General features: G+C 36.8%; 1 protein-coding gene and 1 pseudogene across 15 annotated transcripts in view; both read right to left on the minus strand.

Annotated features, from left to right (window-relative positions):
- The window catches only part of DLGAP1 (DLG associated protein 1), a 790,600-nt gene that overhangs the window by 245,130 nt on the left and 524,528 nt on the right, over positions 1-20,942 (minus strand). The window contains exon 2 of one of the 15 annotated variants that reach the window (XM_039845385.1): positions 4,510-4,623. The exons of the other annotated variants lie outside the window; for them this stretch is intronic. Coding sequence (XP_039701319.1) covers positions 4,510-4,623 — 114 coding nt within the window. The remainder of the gene's footprint in view (positions 1-4,509; positions 4,624-20,942) is intronic. 15 annotated transcript variants of the gene reach the window in all.
- On the minus strand, positions 11,690-11,808 carry LOC120591099 (uncharacterized; annotated as a pseudogene).

Below are 20,942 nucleotides of genomic sequence, written 5' to 3' on the forward strand. Positions count from 1 at the left end.
AACCATAAATGCCATTAGGAAAATAAGATGAGATGATGTGACAAAGTGGCTGGAGGTGGCCTGCTTTAACTTGTTCCTCAGAGAAGCAGCCCTGAAGAAGTAATATCTGAGAGGAAATCTGATGCCCAAAGGGCCAGCCTCCAGGAGAGCTGGAGGAAGAACTTCCAGGAATAAGGATCAGCTCAGTGTAAGCAAAGCCTAGGAAGGAACATGTGAGCAGGAGAGGGAAGTGGAAAGACAACAGTCTAAGGAGATGGGGCCAGTTCTCCAAGGGTCTTGTAAGCCCATCTCAGATCTTCCTTCATGGCTGAACTTAGCAATCCCAGAGCTTCCTTCAGCTGCTCCAGCCTGTATTGATCTCCTTTATGAAATGTATAGCATGTATCATTTATGTATGCAGTCAGCAAACTATAGCTTACAGTTTAAATCCAGCTTGCTATCTGTATTTACAAATAAAGTTTTGTTGACACATAGCCATGCCTATTCATTATGTACTGACCATGGCTTGTTTCCAGGTACAAGGTCAGAGTTGTATAGTTGCAATGGAGATTGTATGGCCTCAGACCTGACCCACATGCTCTTTCTGAGTACTTAATTTGCATAACTGTACAATGGCATTTGTATACACTACTTGTTTATGTGTCTTTGTGTCATCCTCCAACTACTCAGTAAATTCACTGAAACTGGGGAAGCAGTATTGCTGAAGGGTCAGGGGCCTGGGTTCTGCAGTTAGACTGCCAAGTTCGAATTCCTGCTGGGTCGAAATCTAGGTACTTCCATGGGTAAATTAATTAACTTCTCTGTGCCTCAAGTTCTGTGTCCGTTTCCTACCCCATAGCGTTATTTGTGGGTTACATGAGGTAACGCCCACAAGTACACAGGAAGTGCTCAATAAAGGTCTGTGTTGTGGAGTTCTGCACTACTCACAGCCTGTAGCACCATACCGAGCACACAGATGCTCCCTCATGCTGGATGACATTGGTTTCCAAAAGGACTGATGCCGCTTTTAATTTCCTTTGGTAATGGAGGGGCAGAAATAATTGAAATATAGTAAGCACAAACTTAAATTCTTAATAAATTGCCTACTCCCATCATTTTTAAAGAGAACTCCCCATCGGGAAGTGCTGTACTGCCCTCTGTCCTGGGGACTTATCTCTATTCTGCAGGACTGACAGGGAGTCTGCTTCCTTGGGTCTCTTAGCTTGCCTGGCTTCCCAGTGACTGAATCTCAAATGCCTCCTTTTGGTTCACAAAGCAGAAATCTTAGGGAAGAAGACATCTCCATGGGAACTATTTTCGTATTTGGAGATTTTTTAGCAAACGAGCCTAGATCTATTTATTTCAAATGTATGAGGACTGTCAAGGCCAATAGCTGGGGGTCAGGGAGGCTCTGGGCTGCATGCAGCTCTTAGTCACAGAGGTGGGGAAGAGAGAGGTTGGGATAGGTAAAGAGGGCAAGCTTCTTACTGTTTATCTTGTGATTTCTAGGGCCTAGTACAGTGCCAGAAGCAGAATAGGTTTCTGCGTAAATGCAACACCGAATGAATTAATGAATTCTGACACCAGCTTTGCTTTCATTCACTGTGTATGACCTTGGATAAGTCGCTTCACCTCTGCTATAGTTATTTCTTCTGTAAAATGGGGATGTTAATATATGTGCAATAAATGTAGGTAATGTGTGAGAATATAGTTTGTGAACTTCAAGGCACCACAAAAACCTGAGAATAAAGGTTAGAAATTGTTCTCTTCATGTCTACTTTTTAAGTATGGCCAGCTGTAAATATCTTAGGGATTAAAAAGCAGTGCCATCTTAACTGACATCCTTCTAATCATTAAAGTAGATATTCTAGTATAAGAATAAACATGCAAATCTATGTAACTATATAAAAATACAAAAGAAATCATAAATAAGAAAATTACAAATATTATAAATATAAAAATTTTATCTATATATCTATCTTCTACAGTAAAAATTGGCTTTCCTAACTTGGCCCACAGGCACAAAAACAAATTTATTTCTCAAGACTTTTGGAAGTGAACTCTCTTCTGGTGCTACCATTTTTTTGTTTTGTTTCATTTTGTTTTTTCCCTTTAGGCTTCCCCAAACTCAGTTGAAAGAGGATCATGAGCTAAATATGGGAGATCTGTGAGTTAAAACTGTAATTAGCTAGAAGTCCTTAAAAATTCTTTCCTATAGGGAACCTTTAAAGATGATATGAGTCAAGGTAATACCTTCCATCTGAATGTTTCAAATACTTTTCAGATTTTTTTGGGGGGGGTGGGTGGGTTCTATACCCACTTTGTTAATAAAGTTTCCATTTAAAAATAGACAAGGTATTCTTACTTTTATCCTTTTATAACTTTCCTCTAAGATGCAAATACCACATTTTACTGAATTTAAGATATCAGTGCAAACCCTCAATATTTTTTTTGTATCCCTAAGAAAGAAATGTCACCAATTAATGTGACATGCCATAGGTTATATGATACATTTCAATATTGAAGATGCTAAAATGTTAAAAATATGGATCTTAGAATAAATTAAACACCCTTTTAAATAATATGTGCAAGAATAAGAATAAGAAATGGACATAGTCTGGAATAATAATTATAGAACTTGAAGTTCATATATCTTAGTAAGAAAATTAATAGTAACACTTAACGTTCATCTATGTCATGCTTTTGGAAAAAATGTGAGTACACATAATGTCTTATGATCCTTACAACTACCATGAAGAATAAAAAGAGTAAGGATTATAATTTTAATTTTTCAAGTAAAGAAACTGAGGTCCAGAGAGGTCCAGGGTGACGCTGTGCCCAAGTGAGGGTCTGCCGTCCACAGTCCAGGGATTCCTGCCCACCCCCCATCCCGACTGCCCCATATTCGGATCTTAACTGTCTTGTGAGTAACAATTATTATTTTATGATCATCTAAAGAACACATATTTCAGATATGAAAACAAATTTTTAAGGTTTTAAGTCCTATTTGGAGGAAAAAAACCTTAATAAAATAAAGATTACATGCCTTAAAATAAAAGTTATAGGAAATACTATTTCAGACATGGAAAGGCTTTTTTTAAAAGGCTCTTCTGAAGCACACATGGTTTGAGTCCCCACTTTGGCTGGGCTGCAGTCGTAAAGCATAACTAGATGTAGACAGAGTCAGACATTCTGTGTCAATGATGGTCTGAGAGACAATGGCTAGGAAATGAAGCCTTGTGCGAGTGACTCCTGGAGAGTGAATTATCTCAGGATGGGAAGTTAGATGGTGAGGTTTGGAGTAATGAAAATGCGTGAGATTTTGGGAAATCTGAGAGCCACAAAAGGAATGAAGACACTTAGAACGCCGGGACAGCTGAAATGAAGCACATGTCCTGACATATACCAGAGGAGGCCAGTGCAATTCTGTGAACAGTTACACATTGCAGAGATTTGGGAGGAAAACTGATGAACCTAAGACTGAGGTAAGATTTAAAGCCAAGTTCTATTTCATCAGGAACCAAAGAGGTTAGGAGAAACACTTAGGCATTTGATTGATGAGGTAGAAATAAAGACAATATAGCAAGGAAGAGCCGTGATTAAAATGGCAGAAATTAATTATAGGTTTATATTTGCAAGGCTACCCCTCAGAAGCGTTTGATTTCTTCCCAAGCACAGAGTATGTCAATGAAAGCAGCCAGGTAAATGAAGGTGCTTGGATAAGGGCCGAGTGGAGTCAACCTACCTGTTCTTTCCTGAGCTTGATGAGGAAGGGTAATTATGAGAATGAAAAACTGTATTTACGAAAGGAAAGCTAGGGATCTGATATTTATGGAATAAACTGACATGTATGGAATAACCTCAAAGGGCTGGAGGTGACACTTATGTCGCTTTATTTTAATCCTTCCAGCAGTCCTATAAAATAGGCATAACTACGTCCATTTTATTGCTGCAAAACTCAGACTTGAAAGCTGAAGCGACTTGCCCGAAGTCATAACAGTGAGTACATATTTGCATTTTTCTAACACCAAAGCTTTTAATAATATCACTCTGCCTCTGACTAATGTATGTGGACTGAGTGAAGAAACAAACTAAAAGAAAAAAAAAGGGGCACACCACTCAACTGTATTGTCTTTTTAAGAATAAAATGTAACTATTAAAATAAGCGTAAATATTATCTCGTCACAAATTTGCTGCCACTGATGAGGAGGTTAAAATAATGAACACTTAAAATAATTATGAAGTGAAACAGCATGTGCTGTCTCACTGTTTTGTGGCACCCTTACTGGCTATTATTATCAGTTACTGCTTAAACAAAAAAGGACAGTTTGTGGGAATTCTGAAACTTACAGGAGAGCCACACGTTTCAAGGGTGGCTTTAGGTGCCTCCAGGCACCCCAGCGGTTTTTCAGCATTAATAAGTAGCCTTCCCCCTGGATTTCTGGTTCCTGCCTACCACTTTTCACAGAAATGGCTTCAATGTATTGGCCTTCTAAGCACTTTTAGTGAGCTCTCAGATTCCCTACTCACTCGGCTCCTTTGCATCTTCTTTGCAGCTGGGAGGACTGCTTTTCTGCTCCACACAGCTTTCAACTTGACAAATGCGACTTGGCATAAATGTCCCTGTAGCCTTTTTAGCTTGCTCTTCTCATAGCAAAAGCAGAAAAAAAGAGCAAGAATAGGAAAATTACAATAACGCAACGTGAAGATCTCAAGGCCTGATTGGTGTTTTCCAATCAGATTTCCCTGGCAACCGCCCTTTCTAACTCTCCTTGAAGCTCAAAGCTGGTGTAAGTTATAATTTGCTTCGGATTGCTTAAAAATTACCTATTAAAGACAAGAGTAGATACCTACCTCTTAAAATAGGGCATACGCCCTTTGCCACATCTCCCTTGAATATCATTTTTAAATCCTCTTGAACAGAGTTTGTAAACAGTGCTAAGCAATGGTGATTCCTTTACTATGACCCTATAGAATTATTTTCACTCACGAACACTTGTAAGTATCTACAGGGTACTGAGCACCATAGCAAGTGCTAGGTAAATACACCAAAAGCACATTATAAACATAGTCTCTGATCTCAGAGGGGTTTATAAATTTTAAGTGGATCAGGCAAATTTAGGGGATAAAGGAAGAAAAAGAGTAAAAACAATTTTAAAGCAAGACAAGCTGAGTTGAGTATTAAATTTCAGTACTTCCCTAATACACAATTACCTGTTGGGTTTGTAGTTTGTTCTTATAAATCCTCTTCCTCAGTGGTAAACTGTTCCTTAGGAGTTGAACATACATGTGTGAAGTGCATGCATGTCATTGAGAAATGGCACTGTAGGGGAAATGCAGAGGGGCAAGATCTGTGACCCTCAAAGGAGGGGAGGCATCCATGAGCCTTTGCGGCCTAGAAGAAAATGTTACTGAAGTGATGGCTGACGTCAAAGGGGGCACTATCTGTTGTGAAGATGCCTTTGTGATTCCACATCAAGAAGTAGCAATGAATATGCTACACTCCAGTATGATGTGGGGAAAGGGGAGGAAAATTAACTTTATCTATTGTCCACCTTGTATTTTGACTGTAGTTGACATGTGTGGGTTTTGCTACCCTGCTCTCAGTTCCGGTTCTGGCATTCACATCCCTGTGATTTTGCTTTGTGGAAATTTTCCCTGCCCCCTCTAGCTTCCTGTGTTTCAAGAGTAACAGAGGAATTGGTCTCAGCCAATCTGCACATTACATTCACCAGCTCCACTGCTCAGCTCAGGGCGGAGCATGTGATCATAGCCTGTTCAATCAGCGAGTGCCTCTGAACCTTGGAATTCTGGGACAAAGATATTTCTGCTCATTCAGTACATGGAAAAGGAAGCAATTAGACTTAAGACTTGCTGGTAGCCATTTTATAATCCTTCATACACAAACATTATCTCACATAATGCAAAAACACTATGTTATTAATCCCATTGCAAAGATGAAAACATTGAGACTTAGTGCTATGAAATAACTTACACTAAATTTTACAACTAGTAAATCATAGTCAGAATTGAAAGCCAGGTTTGTCTCTCTCAAATTTCTGTCTTCTTTTCATCATACCATGTTGCCGTCTATAATTTTCAAAACTCAGTAACAATAATTTTCCATTAAACATTAAATGAGAATTAAGTTGCTGGGAGATACAGTGCTATAACATTTTGATACATGTAATAAGCAGTGAGGGCTGAATGTTTGGAAGAACCAAAAGACTTTAAAAAAGTAATGTCCACAGAACACAAGTTTTTGGTGAAATATAAAGAAGAGGACAAACATCCTTAAAGATTGCAAGATAAAAACAACACAGGTTTAAGTCTAAGGTAAATATCTTATATTTATTTCTGAATATATAATGGATAAGCTAATTTAAAGCCCTTTCTTAGTTTTGAATGCAACTGTTCACTTTTAACATATCTTTCTGGCATATTGGAGGCTATCTGTTGGCTTGCAATGGCTAGCCAAATCATCGTTATTTTTCCATTATTGTTGTAGTCACTAGTGTGGTGATATCTGTCTACCACATCCCCTGCAATTTGTATCTTTAATTCAAAAATCGAATTTCCTGAGGCAAACTAGAATTCTGTGCCTGGTGTTTTGGAGCAGATATGTGAGTAGAGGGTTAGTGATCTTCCTTCTGGGGACAACAGAAGCCCGGATGCAGAAATATTCATAAAACTAAACTTTGGTGTTGGCTAAAATCTTATACATCTCTCAGCATGTCTGAAACCCCACTACCTGTCAAATTGTTATGAGGATGGACCTTTTCCCTTAAATTCTGAAGTCTGATAACCTTATTATTAGCAAATGGTATAGCTCCTTTGGAGTGTATGAAATATGAAGTCAGTCATCTCCAGTATTAATACTTAATTAAAAAATTATGTACATTGAAATAATTTTCAGCAAATGTTTCCCTTTAGTTTCTCTAGCATAGATTTTGGGATACTAAGTTTCACAAATGAGGCTATAAATTATTACTATAAATTAAATGAATTTTTAATTTTGCTATTTGGCATCTATAAAGAAAAAAAACAAACAATGTTTAAGAAGAGATACAACCCCAAATTTACTGCTTTGTATCACTATTATCTGATTACTACTCTACTCCAGTGCTGTTTGAGCTTTTTATTCCAAGTGACATTTACAACATCTAAAAGTATGCTGCATTAAAATGGGCCAAAATAGAATCTTTCTTTCATGAATCCCACTCATTCTAATTTAATGAAACCATCATCTTTCAAATAACGTAAATCTAGTTCTTGATACCTAGGCTGACTGAATACTATTTTGGTGTCCTTACGCACATGTGTAATATAAAATTCTACTTTAATAATCACCATACGGAGAAGTTGCCTCTTGAGGATTTGTAATTTAAACCTGTATTCCAACCCACTTCCTCTATACAGCATGATATCTAGAACTAACAGAAGTTGTCACACGAAACAGGTACACAGTGTGATATATTAAACAGCTATCCGAACCAGTATTACCAAAGTAGCTCAAGCGCCACTGAAAGAAAGTCTTTTAACTGGAGTATTCATTGTAAGGTTCGAAGGAAGGTTTCTTAGACCAAATTTTATTATGGTATTCTCTTACTTCAACTAGTGGTTAAGCTGTAGTTAAAATACCATTTGTTTTGTGACTTTCCAAAATACTTTAAGAGCTTTCATTCATTTATTTAATAAACATATTATGAAGTAGGTGCTGCTTTAGATACTAAGGATATAGCAATGTATAAACAAACAAAAATCTGCCTTCCTGGGGAATGATGAAGACAGACATTAATAAAATAAGTAAAATGTATGTTAGATGGTGATATGTGCCATTGAGAAATAGAAAGCAGGGGATGGGGACAGAGTGTGTATGTACAGGAGGGAAGGTATGGATAGATATGGAAGGTTAGAGAGCATGGTCATTGAAGTCCTTATTGAGAAGGTGACCTCTGAATAAAGATCAAATGGGGGAGGGAGTTAGCTCTGAGATCTGTAGAAAGAGTGCTTGAGGTAGAAAGAAGAGTAGATGAGATATGTCAATGCCTGCAATATTGACAATCAGAGACCAGGTGGGTGAAGTGGAGAGAAGACAGAAAGTGAGCACAGAGTGATGATGGGCAGGTATGGGGTCCAGAGCACATGAGCTTTGCAGGCCCTTGTAAGACCTGTGGCTTTCATTCTGGGTGAATTGGGGATGGATTGGAGGTTTGATGAGAGATGTCACACATTCTGGTTTAAAAGGATTACTTAGGTTGCTGAGCTGAGAATGACTAGAGGGGAGTAATGGAGTCTGAGGGAGAGTTAGGAGGCTCATGCAATAATTCAGACTAGAGCTGAAAGTGAGGAGTGGTGATAGCATTGGAGGACGGTAGAAGATAGGGCCAATAGGTTTCTTAATGATGAGTTGAACATGAGGATTGAGAGGAAGAATGGAGTCAAGGATAACTTCAAGGTTTCTGACCTGATCAACTGGAAGGATTGAATTTCCATTAGCAGAGATGAGGCCTCAGGGAGGCATGGATTAGGGGACAAAGATTAAGAGTTCAGTTTGGGACATATTAAATTTGAGATGCCCATGAGACATCTAAGTAGAAAGGTTGAAAAGGGACCTGGATATACAAGTCTTGGAGTTCAGGCAATCTGGACTGGGCTGGAAAAAGAAATGTCGGCATTCACATGGCATTTAAAGCTCTGAGACTGAATGAGATGATCTAAGAAATGAGTGTTTTTAGAAGAGAGAAGTGGCCCAGGAGCTGTGCCCACTTGGCATGGATCCAGCTTCAGAAGATGGGGAGCTAAGAAGGAACAAGCTACCGGTCTGAGAAGGATCAACAAGGTGTGCTGTCCTGGAAGCTGAGTGAGTAAAGTTTTCCAAGGAGGAATAAGTAATGAACTGTCACAGTGATTTTCCCCAGGCCTTAATCTCACTAGGGCACTAAATCAGCAACATTGATTTTAACCCTTAGTCATTAGCTGCTTTATCTAAAGGATTCTGCTGTTCATTAATTAGCTTTATCTTCCCAACAAGATGCACGCTTCTTGAGAGCAAGCCTTTTGTTTTCTTTTTATCTTCTCTGTAGAACAATAGCTTTTAAATAATTTTTGACTACGTTTCACAATAAGAAATACATCTTTGGAAACCAGTATATGCACAAATGCAACAGAAAGAGAAAGACTTACCTTCTATGCTTGCCATGCACTCTATCTTCTTTCCTATTTTTTCTATTGTATTCTGATTAATTAAAAATAATGTTGTTTGTGACCCACTGAATTGATTTCACTCACCACTAATTGGTTGCGACCATTGGTTTGAAAAGCACTGATTTTAGAATATCCAATGTAGAGCCCCGCCACATTCATTATTAATCAGACAGCATTATTCATCTTCGTTTTCCCCAAGGAAACGTCTGTAAAGCAAAAGCTTAATATGTGCTTGTTGAATGAATAGCTTTGAGACCCTAAAGCAATACTTCTTTAATTGAGTTACCTTTACTTTTACTGATTGCATTTGTGTAGAAGAATATTCTTAAAGCTCTCTATCTTCGGGATGAGGACAGACAACAGTGTCTTTTTAATGTTTCTGGCCAGAACACTCTGGTCAAAACTGGAGATGCCAACCAGATGAAATGGGTGTACCAGCTGGGTTAGCACAAGAGATTGAATGTGTTGGCATGTTCTTATATGTCAGCCTATGGGAGCGAGGTGGTGGGGTTCAAAATATTTTTAAAAACTAACCTAACTCATTAAATAATTTTTAAAAAGGCCTTCATTCACCTTAGAACAATTATGTCTGTCTTTTTATTCTAATTGATAACGTAGTAGTTGTCAATACAAAACAGCTATCATTTAGGAATAGGGGGAACATTAAATATCTAGCACCAAAATAGATAGACCTGGGACAAAATCACTAGTAATAACATATTTTAGAATTTTGACTTGTTCATTTATAGAAATGATATATAATTAAACCTAGAATTTCACTTAATAAATCTTTATAGCAGAGGGAATATACTCAATAATATTGTAATAACTATTTATAGTGCCAGGTGGGTACTAGACTTATTGGGGGGAATTGCTTTGTAAATTATATAAATGTCTAACCACTATGCTGTACATCTGAAACCAATATAAAATAATGTTGAATGTCAACTAATTGAAAAAAAGAAATCTTTAATACAAGAGCTTGGCACATAGTAAATCCTTAATAAATGTCAGGAAATGTTTAAATACTCCTCTACTCAGCACACCTACAAAAGTGGCACAGAAGAAAGTAGAATATTTTTCCACCCTGTAGGTTTTCACTTACAAGGAAGGAGAATGGTGCAACGATTACAGCATAGATTTTGGAATCAGGTGAGTCTGGGTCCAAATCTGAATCCATTACTTATCGGACAAGTGATTTTGGCCCAGTTACCTTAATATCTTTTAACCTAGTGTTCTCAAACATCAAGTGAGGACAGTAACACATACTTTAGGGACTTACTATATGGATAAAGATGATATTAAAGTATATATATGTATACATAAGCAGATATAAAAACTTATTTTTGCATAAAAACCTGTTTTTTGAAATACAGATGATATTTTCATGTAGAAATCAAGGCATAAGTGATGGTTAAATTTTCATGTGGGGCAAACCCCTACAGCTTATTTAATCTATAATAGAGCTGAACCATAATGCATTATGCAGTTATTCCAAGTCTCTTTCAGCCTGGGGGCAGGAGGGTTTTGGGTGAGGAAGATCAGTGCACTTGGAGGAATCACTAGAGGTCTGAGTGTAAGGGATGATGGGTCAGTAAAGGTTCTCAGAGCAGAACAGAAAGAAAGAAAACAGAAATTTATTTTAAAGAATTGACTCACATGATTGTGGGGGGTGGCAAGTGTGAAACCTGTAGGGCAGGCTGGTATGTCAGAAACTCAGGAAGGAGCTGAAGCTGGAAAAATTCTTGAGGCAGAATTTATTCTGCTCAGGGAAGCCTAAGCTTTGCTTTTAGGCCTTTCAACTGCTTGGATGAGGCCCACCCACACCATCGAGGGTAATCTTTATTTAGAGTCAAATGATTGTAGATATTAACCAGATGCACACAATTCCTTCATAGTAGCACATAGATTAGTGTTTAATTAAATAATTGGGTACCCTAGCCTAGCCGGGTGTCCACACAGAACTAATCACTGAAGATGGGAACTCAAGTCATAGCTTCTGGGGTAATAAGTATGAGACTCCAGGGGCAGACAGGGACACTGCAGCTTTTATTGATATAAAGGTTCTCTCCAGTGTGAGCTGTATGTGTTTCATTCATTCCTCTAAGGTGTTAGTTTGGGTCAAAGACCTAAGTGTAAATTCCAACTCCCTAACTGGCTATTCAGAAAGCCCACAAAGTTCATTAAAGAAGGGTGAGCCTCTGCCGTGCTGGCTTTGTACCCAGTGCCTAACAGAGTGCCTGGCACATCATTTAATTGATATAAGATAATGAAATTTTTGTTTCTGTTGACAGGAAAATCTACAGTCACCTCAAACATCATACCACATGAAATAAATAGGAATTTCAGAAGTCCATCATTTATTTCAGCCTTTCTACATTCTATTTTCTTTTCTTTTTTTCTTTTTTTTTTTTTTAGTGAGTAAATCTTTAGTTGACCTCACAGATTGCAAGGACCTTGTCACCTTACAATCCCTTATTTTTTTATATTTTTTTATTTTTTATGTCTACAGCACCTGGTCTTTCTAGGTGGTCTCTCATTCAAGTATTAACCAGGCACAACTCTGCTTAGCTTCTGAGATCAGACGGGATTTGGCTTGTTCAGGGTGGCATGGCCGTAGACATCTACGTTCTAAAAGACCAAGGATTCCATAATGACTTGCCTTAATAAAACAAATACAGAGATAACCTGAAAAACATATTTACTCTGACAACCAGCACATACTACTAACGGAACACTTATATTATTTTAAAACCAATTATTTACAAATGCGTCTCACCTACCAGTCTGTAAGCCACTTGACAGGAGGGATCATGTCATTTATCTGGCCAAGACTATGTTTTATTCATGCCTATATTCCCAGTTCCAAGGAGAAGATCAAATCAAATAAATAAAATAAAATAAAACTGCTCACCAAATGTTTTATTACATCGCCTGAGTTATGGGAAGCTTTAGTCTTGGATTTTCCTTCACCAATGGCAGGGAAGAAACATGGCATTTGATGTGGGTGGGAACTCAGCAGAACAGGTCAGGAGAGGTCCCTGTGCATGAAGGAGCATGGTAGTGGGTTTGGGGAGTGGATTCAAAACCAGCATCCAGAAGACAGGCTATGGTAGCCTCCAGAGCAAAGCAGTTGGATGTTCCTGTATAGATCCTACGGGAACCACAACCACATCCCACAGCTGGGTCAACGGAACTCCACTAGGCCGAAAGCCCATCGCTAGACCATGGCAGGGCCTGTTAAGCAGAATGCTAAAATTGTTATCTCACCCAGTGGATTCAAAGCACATTTTATGGATCGCTCATCCTAGAAATGCTCTATGAAAGAGGGTTCCAAGATAGTAGATACTGGGAGACGCTCTCTATATTGTAATACTCCCTTAGAGAGTTGCCATTCATATTAGCATCTAAAGATTCCAGGATGTCTGCCAGGAAGAAAACCTGAGTATATCATGAGTATATCAAATTCAGTTCCTTTTCTTCACAGTAACATCTATTCACATTATGCTTTGGTAAATGTCAACCCTTCATTTACAAATGAAGAAACTGACATCCAGAATGTAAATTATAGTTTATATGGCTAATAAGGAGCAGAATTGGGCTAATTCAAATCTCTTCTCTCCTGGACCTGTGTGCTTTCAGCTTCATCATATTGCAACTATCCAATGAAAAATAATTAATCTATATAAATACTTTTCAACAATTTGTAAAAATGTTTTGATTTCCCTGTATGGACAAAAATGGAAGCTGGCTTCTATGTGCAGAAAGGAAGAACCATAACAAAACTGGTCTCTGGGAACTTCTTTTTCTCATACACACATGAACATATGCACACTTCATATTCAGTGATGATGTTTTTCCTATTACAGATGTTGTGAACTATCCACAGAAAGTAACTGTACAATTATATTTCATTTGCAAAAGACTTTTTTTGATCTTTTTTTTCTTTCTTTACCTTTTTGGTAATGAGTCAAACTGACCTGATTTGCGTTCTTTAAATATTCATACTTCCTAGTAACAAGGCTGGCTCTCCACAAGTCATATACACCTCACTACAGCTGGACAAGTGGGCACTTAACCTCCCACTCAAGTTTGTAATTTTTTGTGCAGAGTAAAAAATTCTGAATTAATAGGAAAGCATTAAATTAAACTCACTTCTGCTATCCTATTATTTTCTTTTTTCCTGAGACAGATTTGGACAACATCCAGAACAAAACAAAACAAAACAAAACAAAACAAAACAAAACAAAACAAAACAAAACAAAACGAACTGTTTTGTGTCAGAATGGCCAGAGGAAACTTCTTTTAAGTGGGGCGTAGTTCTTAAAACAGAAAAAAAACATTTAAGTGGCTTCCTAATTTCTACTCAAAGAAGTCAAATGTTCCAACAACACTAGAAGTAGTCTGGAACATAGAGCATATGTTCTGGGGGTGGCTAGGCCACTCGGGGTAGCAGGAGGCTAAAAGGAACATCTTAGTGGCCCCCCAACCTTCGAAGCAGAGAGGGTGAGACTAACTTTCTCCTCTGTACACCCATCAATTCGGCAACTCAGATGCCTTTTTTTCTTCTGTCCACAGTGTTATTGTGTGCAAATTTTGACCTTATTTCAATTGTAATAAATGTAGGGCATAAAGGCAAAAGAAACTCGGAAGTGATTTTCTTATCTGGATTTGTTTTTTTGAGAATTGCTTAAGTAATAATTGATTTTTCTGCCCAGTTTTATAAGAGGCATAATTTTCTTGAATTTTCTATGAATGGAGAAATACATTTATTTGCTTTGTTTTGGCTTACAAAACATCTTTGCTTTTATTCTTATGCAGAAACCAAAAGGAGATATAAAAAATTGTGTCCAGGAGGCATTTGGGTCTTATGAAATATTTAAAGCAGAAGTTTCTAGCACATGGGATCAATAAAAGTAGAGGGAAAGTGAGGTATCTGACCTGATTACTTTTGGAGCATTATCATAGGCTACACCAGGAGAATTCAATTCAGATACATTTTAATATTTTTATTAAAGAACTTGAGTATGTAGATTTATAAAAGATAGAGCATCTCAATGTAAAAATTCTATTATTGCATTCATTAACAATGAAAAATTTACAATTTTTTTTATAAAGAGATCGATGATATAAAGAAAACATGGACTGAAAGGCTGAATATATAAAATAATATCTGCAATTTATTCAGCTGATAAATTGGTATAAAGATTTATATACTAGGTGATTCATTACAACATTCTTTGTAAAAGCTAAAAATGTGATACTGAAAATGTTCCTCCATGTGTATTGTTACTATGTTAGTTCCTCCATATGTGATGAAAAACATAGTAGAATGTGGTCTTCATGAAGGCAGGGATTTTTTTTTGTTCAATTCTGCATTTTCAGTGTCTGGAAGTGTGCACATGAATATTAAACATTTGCTAACTGAATGAACACTCCCATATAATGAAGCATTTCATGGCTATTAAAAAGAATGAGGTGGATCTACATGTACTGATATGGAAAGGAGACTAATATCTACTATAAGCAAAAGGGCCAAGTGCTGAACAGTATTTACAATATGATACCAATTTGTTAAAAATTAAAATATGCTCGTGCACATATATATGCACACACATATATGCATATATTTTTGCGTATGAATGTATGTATAAAGTATCAGAGGAAAATGTTAAAATGATAATGGTTATCTTTAGGAAGTAGGGATGGGGAGACTGGGCAGAAGGGGGCTTTTACTTTTAACTCTATGCCATTGTGTACTATTTGTATTTTTTTCAGAATTAAGATATAAAACTTTTATTAAAAAATGCATTCTGTGGAGAAACCACAACCCTATTTTTGTTAAAAAAGATGAAATCTGTGGTGACACCACAAATTTACGGCCTTATAGGTCTGTCTTTATAATTTGTGTTGTGTTTACATGATCTCAATCCAGAGACTACTCCATCACTTGCAAAAACAAAAAAACAAAAAACAAACAAACCAACCTAAGGAGGAAGTTATAACTGGAAATAAATGAATGTTGGGTAGAAGAATTAGAAATGAGAATCTTTATTATGTATATTCTGTTTTTCTATTTTTTCAGCTTGGTCTAGAATTTTACATTCAAAGTTAAGAAAATGTACATGAAACTGAATACAAAACCCCATATGTTCTGTGTCAGTCGACACCACTTATTTTCAATAAGATAAAATAGCTTATTTAAATTTTGAATTTTCCCATTGGGTTTAGACAGTTCAGCTGTTTATCCAGCAGCACTCTGTTTAAAAATAGATGAGATGACATTTGTGGGTACTTTTAAAAAAATATCCTTTGGAGAAAGAAGCAGAACTCTAATGCCACATTTATCGTTTATATTATGTAAAAAAGGCAAGTTTTATGTTATGAGGACTTCGTAGGAATTATTCTCTTTTTAACATATAGTTTATAGCTCTTTTGGAACCAATCACAATCATTGGATGTATAAAGACATCCATCTGAGTTTTACTTTTTGGTAATTGTCATTACTTTAATGGAAACTTAAACATGATTGGAAAGAATTTTTAATAATTGCATATGGAGATATTTTTCTTCCTTCACCCTTCTAATTATGTACTTTCTCCCATGATCCTTTTGTCTACTATTTATTGAGTGTCTGCTATGTGGCAGGCACTGTGGTTACAAAAATAAATATGAAAATGATTTTGAGTATATTTTACCTGACTTTATAGGCTTATTTAATAATGTTTATGCCAACCTGCCAAAAATAAGTGGTTAATATTAGCCTTAAACCTGCTATCATATGATTCCACAGAGTCCAGGATAAGAATTAAAATAGGTTAAGCTGAAAATATACTGTCACCCAAAATTTCAAACTGAGTAGATATATAGGAGAACTATAGTCAATTAAAGTATGAAATATTAAAATCGGTGTTCCAATCTTGGTAGTGTTGCTGATGGCAAAAGATAATGATACCAGGAGGAAATGAAACCAAATGCATTACTTTCCCACCCAGAAAAATACACCTATCTTAGAATCCTACTGATTTTACTTATTAAAAAAGCGCACTTCAGAAGGAAATTGCATTTATTGGCTAATATGAAAGAGGAAATCAGGGCTGTGTAAAGGCAAAGGTGTATGTCATTACCATGCAACATTTTTATCCTCAGTTTTTTTAGATGTTTTCTCTGAGTACTCATAAAAGATTAGATTAGATTAGGCATTCGTTAGGCATTCTCCTGACCCTGAATGTTGTCATGCAGATTGCAGGTGAATGGTATTTGCCCAGTAAGGAATCGTACCTTTCACTCCTCCTATTATGTGACTTAAATACCTGGCTTGCTCCATTTTGAGCTTGCTGCTGTTCCTGTTCCAAGGTAGCCTGCCAACCTGAAGTCATTGCAGTGGGTGGTCAGGTTAAGAGGAAGAAAGAGTTCTCAGCTACTCATTCTTCTAGCTCCTCTTGGAATCTGCCTCTCAGAGGTAACCTAAGTAGCCCCCCACACTAGACACATTGTTTGTTACTACTGTATTTTCCTTTTCTTGGATTCTGTAAATGCTTATAATGGTCTGGGCCCAGGAGCAGGGGGTTTGTGTTTTCTTTTGACTAGCATGGTATAGTTCTGAGTACCCCATGGCTTTCTGTAAAAGTGATAAATACAAATGATGAACAATAAAGCAGGCTCTCCAAGCCCTGGGGCTGGTTACAGGAGAACTTAGAATGAGGGAAAAAATAATTCAATTTCTAACACAAAGGCAAGATTTAGCCTCTCATTAGATCCAACTGCTACATGTAAAAAAAGTGTGTTAATAAAATGGCACAGGGATTTTGTGGAGGGCTCACGTGTGTGGACTAGGCTTTCAAGATGTGTTTCTCATCTTCTTTACAGTTGTGGTGCCATGATATAACAGGATTTGAAATCCAAACATACGTTTTCTTTCATTTCCTTTTATATCTAAACCATCATGATCATGAATTATCTGTCCCTCCTCAATAACATGAAGTGCTTATTTCTTTTCTATAAAAACGAAGCATTTAGATATAAGGTGATATTTAAGAACTTTCCCTCTCATGACTCCTTTCAGCTCTATTTGTATGTGATTTTTCGACTCAGGTGTGCATACATTAATTTTGTCAATAATGGACATTATTAATCTTATACTTCATAAAATGTATCATCTTTATAAAAAACTTTCAAAAATACCCCAATTTTAAAAATATTAGACATCATTTATAATTAAGAAAGAAAAATAGCCCAGATTATCCAAGTCATGGGCTGCGACGAATATAATAAACTTTTTTTCTCTCTCCAAATTTTATGGCAGTTTGGAAAAAAGACAATTTTTTAAAAGTGGTACATTGATGACATCTAATTTCTTAGAGATTCAAATATAATGAAGATTGGGATGGAGCCACAAAATTAAAACAATGGGAAGGAGAGAGAAGACGGAAGTTGTGTTAGAATAATATCCAACCATCTGTGGTAAGAAAGATTCAGCGAGTGGGTAAAAGAAATGAGTTTTTCTGGTGTTTCGGCCCAACAAAATTATTCTTCTATCACAAGCACAGGACTTGATTACAGAGTAATAAAAGTGGGCAAATTCTACTTGAGATAAGGAAATCCTAAAATGCTAGTTGCTTGTTTTTTAAGGCACTTTTTATTTTAGCAATTTATCAATTTTAATCACACTGATTAGGATCTTTCAGTTGTTAAGAAATATTCTATTGTGTGGTTTATAAACAAATGTGACTAGAAATTCTCAATAGTTGTAAAGTACAGTAACTGGGCACACTTGGTACACATATTAGTATGGTCTGCAATGGCTGGCCCCGTGTCTTGCACACCCAGGAAGTGATCAAATAGTACAGGTTTGCTGTCTGAGGGAAATGTAGGATTTCACTTTCCTCCACAATTACCCTGTTTGTAGTGAGAAGCAATTTTTTCTGTTCACAGTAATGCATAAACTCTTAGAGCCAGGTTGTTAACTATGTAATTCTATATTTGCCAAATACTTCAAATGGATGTGGAATAAAGATAAAATCATTTATAACTTGTTGCTGAGATTTGAACCTCCTAAGTAAGGCTTTAAGTTGCTTGCTTATTATGGGTAGATGCTGTCGATATTTAATCGCTTGATAATTTATTAGTGATATTTTCAATTTGTGTAAGATAATTTTATTCCAAATGTGAATGTGATGTGTCTTACTCTATATTTTTGTAATAAAATAATATTAGTAGCATCCATTTATAAACATTGCACTGAAAATGACAAATGTACATTTTTTTAAAAAAATATGAATCTTAGGTAATTTTCCTTGACATGTGCAATACAATAGATAAAAACAACCTGTGGTTTATTATACTTGAAAATAAATCAGTGTGCATTTAACAGCATTTTGTTATTCTCTTTGTCTTTTTCCATCCCTTTCCTTTTAGTCTGTGTATGTCTTTTAATCTGAAGTGAAAAAGGGCAAAGGGATTAAGAAGTACAAATGGATAGCTACAAAGTAGACGTGGAGATATAAAGTGTAGCATAGTTAATAGTTAATAATGGAAAATAGTTAATAACGTTGTAATAAATATGTAAGGGGGAAGAGGAGTACTAGATTTAGTGGGGTGATCACTTTGTGAGTTATATAGATCCCTAATCACCATGCTATACAACTGAAACTAATATATTATTGTATGCCAACTATAGTTAAAAAAAAAAAACTTATTGAATTGTACAATGTAAATATAAGCAACTAATTGTCTATTATGTTTCAATACAGCTGGGAAAAAAATCATTGTCATAAAAGAGATAGCAAATTAGATCTGGGAATGAAGAAAACGTGTTCTTAAATTCCAGCTCAGATATTGAGTTGTAGTTTGAACTAAGTAATATATAAGAAAGAAATATACGAGAAAGAAAATATAAAAAGAACTGTTCCATGTATGAAACAGTTCTTTTTATATTTTCTTACTTTTGGAAGAATAAAAGGCCTTCTTTTCTTTAGACAGTGACCTAGGGTTCATGAACTTTATTATTTTCTTTATCCCATGATAACTTTGCCCACAAAATACAATCAATGAATCAATTCATCCATCCATACATTCTCATTGATCAACTGCTTTCTCAATGCCACGCACCATGGGAGTAGAAGACACAAGTATCAGTAGACTAGTATTTGCCCCTCAGGGATCTTTCTGTTCATTGGAGGGAGAGGTGAGATTAGTGGAGAGAGAGCAACAAGCACTCAAGTATGGTTACAATCAACTGTGGAAATTGCTAGAAAACACATACTAGACAGTGCAATCAGCATGGAGGTTGGTTCAAAGAGGTCACACTTGAATGATGGGCAAGACTTTGTCAGCTGGGCTCAGGGAAAAGAAGAGGATATTGCAGGAGAGAAAATAGCGTATGTGGAGGCATGGCCATATGCAAAGGCACAGTGTGTTCTGTAGGAAATACCAAATTACATACAATACATGGAGAGTTCAAATGAAACAAACCACTTCAGTGCGAGGCCTCTACCAGTACTGCTAGAAATAGATTCAATTGAAGGCACTCAGTCTCCTGCAAAGAGTATTAACTTGGTTTAAACACGACAGGACTTTTTTAGAATTCTTTTTCTTGGATTGTCTTTTTCTATCATTAATATGGCACTGAAAGCAAAAGAAAATCACTTCTTTTGTTTCTGGGACACCAGTTGTTTTTTTCTAAATCTGTTTCCTCTCTTCCTCAGCATGCCTGGTTGCCCAGGGAAATTCTGAACTGATCTCTCTTTCCTGAATAGGGTGTTCCACCATCTCCTCAGCCACCCTCCACTCTCACATCCCACCCTTAACCACCATTTATCACCTCCCTTCTCTGCAAGACCTCACTTCTGTTAATGTCTAAAATCCCCACACATGGCTTGACCCTTGAGCTTCTCCTTCTGCTCTTCCTCTAACACTCGGCACTATGATACCTCCAACCACGCATTCAGGCACGCATTTAATACTTAGAGGGCTTCTGCATGCCACACGTCAGCCTTTGCCATATCCCCTTTCTTAGATTATCAGCTCATTTGGAGTCATCTTTCACTTCCCCAAATATTGCCACTGTATTAGTTTCCTATGGCTGCTGTATCAAATTATCACAAACTTAGTGGCTTAAAAAACTCATATTAATTCTCTATAGTTATGGAAGCCAGAAGTTCAAAACTAGTTCCCTGAGCTGAAACCAAGTTATTGGCAGGGCTGAGCTCCCTCTGGAAGCTCTAGGGGAGAATTCATTTTCTTGCCTTTTCCACCTCCTAGAACTGCTTTCCTTGTCTTACTGGTTTAAGGCGCATTCTTCTATCTTCAAAACCAGCAGCAGAGACTCTTTAAATCTCTCTCTGCTCCCATGACCTTCTTCTGTGATCATGTCTCCTCCTGCTTCCTTCTTATAAGGACATTTGTGATTACATTTAGTGCCTGTTCAGATAACCTGGAATAATGTCTCTATCCCAAGATCCTTAACTTAATCATATCTGCAAAAGTCACATTTGCTACATAAGGCAAGCGGTACCGTTTCCTGGGATTAGGATGTGGCCATGTTTGGAGCTATTTTTCCATATACCAGAACAACCAACACTACTGTAATGGTTAATCGAGCACCTACTCTGTGCCCAGTATCATTTTATAAGGTAGGCACCATTGTCATCTCTGTTTTACAGATGAAGAAATCGAGGCACAGAAAGGTTAATTAACTTAGTCAAGGTCACACAGATAGATGGTAGAAAGAAAATTCAAAGCGAGGTATGTCAACT

Source organism: Pteropus medius, unplaced genomic scaffold (genome assembly GCF_902729225.1).
Source record: "Pteropus medius unplaced genomic scaffold, Ma_sr-lr_union100, whole genome shotgun sequence".
Lineage (NCBI taxonomy): Eukaryota > Metazoa > Chordata > Mammalia > Chiroptera > Pteropodidae > Pteropus > Pteropus medius.